At 51.2% G+C, this 6,424-nt stretch overlaps 2 protein-coding genes across 4 annotated transcripts in view; one reads left to right on the top strand and one right to left on the bottom strand.

The window, feature by feature from the left end:
- Positions 1 to 3,317: 3,317 nt before the first annotated feature.
- Sqstm1 (sequestosome 1) overlaps positions 3,318 to 6,424 on the top strand; it is a 12,196-nt gene continuing 9,089 nt past the window's right edge. For 2 of the 3 annotated variants that reach the window (XM_048784713.1, XM_015506390.2), the window contains exons 1-2: positions 3,319 to 3,572; positions 5,980 to 6,075. In XM_048784713.1, the coding sequence (XP_048640670.1) occupies positions 3,368 to 3,572; positions 5,980 to 6,075 (301 nt within the window). In that variant the 5' untranslated portion in view covers positions 3,319 to 3,367. Of the gene's footprint in view, positions 3,573 to 5,979; positions 6,076 to 6,424 lie in introns of all 3 variants that reach the window. The other variant, XM_015506391.2, reaches the window with a different exon arrangement.
- Mrnip (MRN complex interacting protein) overlaps positions 3,579 to 6,424 on the bottom strand; it is a 27,946-nt gene continuing 25,100 nt past the window's right edge. Inside the window, exon 8 of the transcript XR_007341169.1 lies at positions 3,579 to 4,168. The gene's annotated coding sequence lies outside the window, so the exon portion shown is untranslated. The remainder of the gene's footprint in view (positions 4,169 to 6,424) is intronic.

The following is a 6,424-nucleotide window of genomic DNA, read 5'->3' as shown; positions in this document are numbered from 1 at the left end:
TAAAAAAAAAAAAAAAAAAGATTCCATACTTTTCTCTCCTAATCCTAAATTCCTATCTCAGGTGGCCTCTGGATAGTTTTGAAAACTGTGTTTACTTGAGGTCCAAAGTGGACTAGGCAGACACCCTGCCTGGGTTCATAATCCTGTCTTCACCACTTCCTGGATGTGTGGCCTGGGACAAGTTACTTGATCTTTTCTGTTCCCATTTGCCTGGAAGCAAAATGAGAGTAATGATCAGGTAGGATAGGCCTGCTTATGCTGCTGCAACAACCCCAAATTTCTGTGTTTGAGTAAAACTATACTTCTCAAAGTTGTATATCCATGAAGGGTCCCCTGGGGGGCTTTGCTGCCCAGGTTACAGGAATAGCCACCTGAACTTTGCAGGCTTCCCTTGCAAAGAGAAAGAAGCTCTAGAAGTCTTGGCACTGACAAATAAATAAATGCCGTGGCCTGAAGGCATTCAGGCCCTTGGCCAGAACTAATCACATGGTTTCACCTCTTGGGAGCAGGTGAATTAACTTATATAGACTATTCAGAACATTTCCTGGCATAAAAGATGAAGAAAGATGAGGCTGTTTACCTGCCCAACGATGGCAATTAAGCCAGATTTAAAGATAGGTAGTTAGTGTAGTTAGGTAAATCGGGTTTAATATCGAGTAAAATCCAAAATGAAGGCCATGTTGAGAATGAAGTCCAGGAAAACCAGAACAACTCTTGGAATGTTAATGTCCTCAAGGCCCAGAGCCCATCCCAAAGAAACGTTAATGAAACAGCTCCCAGCAAACTTGAAGATGCTGACCCCAAAGTCCTTCCTGCCCAGATTACTTCTTTGGCCCACCTGTACCTGACCCTTCCGGCCTTCCCACTTACATTTCAGCACTGAAAGATAACAGAACAAAGGACAGGAATGGGGGAGGGGACCAGATGAAGACTTTAGCTATAAAAAGGGGAATACATTCGCCCTTCCACGGATTCTACCTCTTGGGTTCCCTTCTTCCTCCGGGAGAAGTCTTTTCTGCTGTCCTTTAATAAAGCAGCTATTTTCCACTCTAACCTTGCCTCAGCGTGCTTCTCTGGTGTTATACTTCAACATTGGGGAAGCAAGTCACCGGTAAACAGTGGTAACAGCAACACAGCATGTTGTCTGACCTGTGTGTCAGTCATCTTTCTTTCCTCCTTTCATAGGTGTCCATGCCATGTTCTAGGGGCTAGAGGACACAGAGGAGATTGGGGTGGGGGTTCCTGCATCCCATCCCGGGAATGGAAAATACATGAGATGTCAGTCGCATCGCATTTGATTGTCTGGGGCAAGCCTTGGTCACTAAGAACTCATCTTCCTCTGGGGTCTTCCAAAGACCCCCCAGGTTCTGGGTCCCTTTTTCACCCCTGCCTACTGTCATTGAGATGAGTGGCAGAAACCGGGGATCCCCCTGTTATGACGGTGGTCATGGGACACTGACTCATCCTGCAAGGCCACCTGACCGCAGGGCAGGCAGAGAGGGCCCCTGCCAGGGGGTTCCCCAGGCGATTCCTTGTTTATCTTTTGGCTACTGGAGTTCAGGGGAGAGGGGTAGGTGGGGGATGTTCTAAGCAGCAGGGCATGCTGGAAAGGGCCCGAGCTGAGGGGATCCTAAGGGGCCAAGGGTCTCTAGGCCAGTTCCCAGAACCCCATTTCCAGACACCCTTCTCCCTGAACCTCTCCATCTCTCCTTGAAATCCTACCACAGTCCCAAAGAAAACAAAGAAGTCCAGTCACTCTGCTTCTTCTGACAGAAGACCTCTTGAGCCCTTCCTGAAAGCTAGGCTCCATGGAGCCAGAGGGCTTTCCTGGTGTACCCTACCCACTCAGATTGAGGGGCTCAAGTTAGGGGCTGGGGCAGGAAGCCTGGCCTGCCTGAGATTTTGAGGCTGTTAGGCTTCTAGACTGCTGAGTCATGGTTGGCAGGCATCTGTCTTCAGGCCTCAGCCTCAGCTCAGGTTCCCCCTCCCTGTCCCCTGATCCTTTCTGCAGGGTAGTGGGTATAGCAGACTAAGAGACCTACAGCTGGATGCAAGAAAGGCCTGAAAAGGGACCATCCTTTTTTAGTTTTCGGTGGACACATCTTTATTTTTTTTATTTTTATGTGGTGCTGAGAATCGAACCCAGTGCCCCATGCATGCCAGGTGAGCGGTTACCGCTTGAGCCACATCCCCAACCCAAGGGACCATCCTTTCTACAAAGCTTCTTTGACATGGGTGCAAATTCTTGCCCACTATGGATCCCTCTGGGCAGGAGCAGTAAAACGTGACTAAGCCCCAGTTGTATTCCCACAGGTAAATCACCTTCACACCAGACTAGCCTTCGTTTGGTCTTTGGGTTTCCCCAATTCTGGAATTTTTTCTGGTCCCATAAACCCAACCCTAAAAGATATGAGTTTGACCCAGCAGGTCTGACCTCCCACTCACAGGATTCTGGAGACTTCCTAGGGTGCCATTCCTTTTCTGCCTACACCCTTCCAACCCCACCCCCCCCTTCTCCAGGCCTTGCAAACTGGTCACATAAAACAGCTTTCCTGGTTCAAAGCTAGAGGGCTATTGGCTGCCTGAGAGCCCACACTTGCTGGTTGAACTCAGTGCTCACAAGTGGGAATCTGAATGCCTATGAGGAGTCCTGGGCTATAGTGAACAGCTGGTAATCACTGATGCTCCAGGAAGCTCTTTCTGGCCTTCCAGAGGTGGGTGGGGGGGTTCACCAACATTTACCCCAAAGTACCTCTCAAACCCATTATTAACCTAGGAACTTCTCTGGTGCTCCTAAATTGAGGGTCTGTCCCTTAACCCATTTAGGGGATGGTCATGGGGGATGGTGTGGGCTGCGCAGTGAACTGCCTCCCTAGACACCCAACACTGGAGTGTGGGGAGAGCACACTAGGAGCCAGCTGTGCTGTGCCCATGGTGCTGCCCATGAGCCTTCTGGTATCCAGCCTGGGCATCCCCTTTGGCCTGGGGACTACATTGCTGAGTCACTGCCAGGCCCAGGCCTGGGAAAGGCATGGGACAGGACCCCAGCCAATCTCTTCACCCAGGTATAGACACCGGGGAAGGACTCTTGGGGTCCCCCATACATTTGGGGTAGTGAAGAGAGGGGATGGCAATGAGTGGGCCTGGGAGATCCGGAGGGGGTGGCAGAAGATAGGCGAGGGAGCTCGGGGCCCAGGCAGGGAGGCTCACGCGCAGCGGCCCCGACTGTGGGGGGCGGAGTCAGACGCATAGAGGCTCCACCCCCAGGAGGTCGAGAGGGGCGTGACCGCCCGCGTTTTCTATAAAAGACGCACGCCGACGGCGGCAGTCGCAACCCAGCTGTGTTCCTGCTGTTAGATCTGTGGTAATGGCGTCGCTCACCGTGAAGGCCTACCTTTTGGGCAAGGAGGAAGCAGCGCGTGAGATCCGCCGCTTCAGCTTCTGTTTCAGCCGTGAGCCTGAGGCGGAAGCCGAGGCCGCTGCCGGCCCAGGGCCCTGCGAGCGGCTACTGAGCCGGGTCGCCGCCCTGTTCCCCGCGCTGCGTCCGGGTGGCTTCCAGGCGCATTACCGCGGTGAGCGGGCCAGGGGGCGGTGACGCTGGCGAGGGCCGGGGTGACTGCCTCCTTCCTTCTCGTGGATGCGTACTGGGCCGTGGCGGAGGACTGCCTTGGCCACTCATTGGGTGGGCGGTGGCCTGCGTGGGTCGCCAGTTGGGCTTCGGGTGTCAGTCTGGTAACCAAGGCTCGGTGCCGACCCTTTCTGAGCCTGGGTGCGGTCAGGTTCTCCCGCCGGGGCTTTAAGGCCTGGGGGCGCAAGGTGTCACCCATCCCCCCGCCATGATGTTGCAGATCTTGGCAAGGACGCGCCGGGGCGTCCTCTCTGGCTCCCCGTGGGGACAGGGTGGTCAGGCAGACACTCAGGTTACACTGACATCTCGCTGCCTAGTCTGGTCCTGCTAACGCCAGGTGGTGGGTTCAGATAATACCCCGGAAGAGCCCGGGTAGAGCAGACGTGGAGGTGGGGCTGAGGGTAAACAAGCGTGTGGGTGCGAGGGAGTCAGGGTAGTGCGGCCTGTTCCTGTGGGCTCTTGCTTGGCGGGCTCCAGCATGACCATGGGAGAGAGATCGGGGACAGATCGCATAACGCCGGTGGCTAGGTTTGATACAGGCTGTGGAGAGAGGGAGGCGATCAAAACGTTCTTGAGACACCCCCCAAAAACTCAACGTTTTTTGCTGTGTGTGGTCGATGGCTGCGGGGAGGTGGGGTTAGGGAATGTTGTTGTGGCTGGAAGGGGCAGGCCAAGGCCCGCCCCTGGGTGGGGTCGGTGCTGGGACCTCCCTCAGAAGGGCTGTACTTGCCAGGCTCTTTCTGTTCTTGAAAAAAAATTTTTTTCTGTGTGATAATTTATTGAGTTATAACTTACATACCATATAACTCACCCATTTAGAGCGTATGGTTCTATGAGGATTTTTTTTTTTAGGATTCAGGTTTGTAGAGCCATCATCAGAATCAGTATTAGAAACCTCATCACCTTATAACTCCATATATTTATTTATTTAGTTGTTGATAGACCTTTATTTTATTTATATGCGGCGCTGAGAATCAAACCCAGTGCCTCACACATGCCAGGCACAGGCAAGTGCGCTATCACTGAGCCCCAGCCCTAATAAACTCCATCTTATTCATTTGTCATCCCCCATCATCCCATCTTTCCCAGCCCCAAGCAACCACTAATTTACTTTATTCATTTCCCTGCTCTGGAAATTTTATATAAATGAAGTCTTAAAATGGAGTCTTGCAAAGGTATTTTTCACTTAAGCAAAATGTGTTCACTGAGCCAGGGCTGTGGCCCACTCCTGTAATTCCAGCATCTTGGGAGGCTGAGGCAAGAGGATACTCAAGTTCAAGGCCAGCCTCAGCAACTAGGACCTGACTCATAGAAATGAAAAAAAGGGCTGGGGATGGTAAAGTGTCCCTGAGTTCAATCCCTAGCACCTCCCACCCCTCCCCTCCAAAAAAGTTCCACAGTTATAGGATAATATCCCATTGTGTTGATATGCCACATTTTGTGTATCTGATCTTTAGTTGGTTGGCACTTGGGTTGTTTCCATCTTTTGGGGCTGCCCCTGTTCTCAGGGTAGATAATTGTTGTCTGGGGCTTATAGGCCTGGCTCAGCCTACAGATGTAAACCTAGTCTTTTTTGGTGGTTGTATTTTAGATAGGGTCTTAGTATGTTGCATAGTCTGGTCTTGAACTCCTGGGCTCGAGTAATCCTCCTGCTCCAGCTTCTTTAGTAGCTGGTGTGTATCTCCATGCCCACCCCAGCCTTCAGATATATTGTGTGGTTTGGCCTGCATGATGATGCTTTAAAATCATTTGAGCTAACATAAAAGTACTTACCATATAACAATACTTTTTTTTTTTTTTAAAGCTTTGTTCAGGGGGGGATGCAGGCAGATGGGGTAATCTCTTTTACTCCTAAAGCCCAAGGCCTTGGAGAAAGGACTTTCAAGAGCAGGGCATGAGGGATCTCCCACAATTGAAGATGGGCCTGGGCCTGGTTAGGTGTGGACTGAAGGGGCATCTTTCTGAAGGATCAGCTGGCCTAGAGGCTGAATGGCAGGCAGATAGCTGTTGCTGCTGCTTCTGTGTACATGTGCTCTGCCTTCTGCATGTAGCTGTGTCCAGGTTCTAGGCTAGAGCACTTAACTGTCTAGGTAGTGGCAGAGAAAATGGGCAATCTTGTCTCTTGCCTTTGCTTCCCCTGGCTCAAAGTTTAGAGTCTCACAAGTGACCCTTCAGCACTGGCATGAGCACATTTCAGTAACTTATGTCCAGATGAGAAGCCTGGGAGCTCAAGTGCTGGTTTTGTTTTTGTTTTTTGGTGGTGTTGGGGATTGAACTCAGGGCATGCTAGGCAAGTGTTTACCATTAAGCCACATCCCCAGCCCTGAGATGCTGTCTTTTAAACAATCTAGATGAGGATGGAGACTTGGTTGCCTTTTCCAGTGATGAGGAGCTGACAATGGCCATGTCCTACGTGAAGGAAGACATCTTCCGCATCTACATTAAAGGTAAAGGCTGATCTGGGGTACTGCCCAATACCAGGTGCTTCCTGCTGAGTAAAAATAGACCTTGACTTTCTTCCAAAGAAGGGGTAGGAAACTGAGGATTATCTAAGACAGGGACATGTAAATATATCCCTATATCTGACCTGATCCTCTTTGAGTCCATGTTCTCCCTAGGGAATGGGGTCTGATGCCATGGGGTTTTGGTCAGGACCAAGGCCAAAGATAAAGGCCAGGCATTCAACTGCTCTTCTGCTGCCTGGGCTATATATGCCTGGTTAATTGGCTCAGGGCCTGGGGAGCTCCTAGTAGGTTCTTAGGTTGCTCTATTGCTGTCACCTGAAGACCTGAATTC

The sequence above is a fragment of the Marmota marmota genome, unplaced genomic scaffold (assembly GCF_001458135.2).
Source record: "Marmota marmota marmota unplaced genomic scaffold, marMar, whole genome shotgun sequence".
In the NCBI taxonomy this organism is placed as follows: Eukaryota; Metazoa; Chordata; class Mammalia; order Rodentia; family Sciuridae; genus Marmota; species Marmota marmota.
This window is presented reverse-complemented; position numbering and strand designations above follow the sequence as displayed.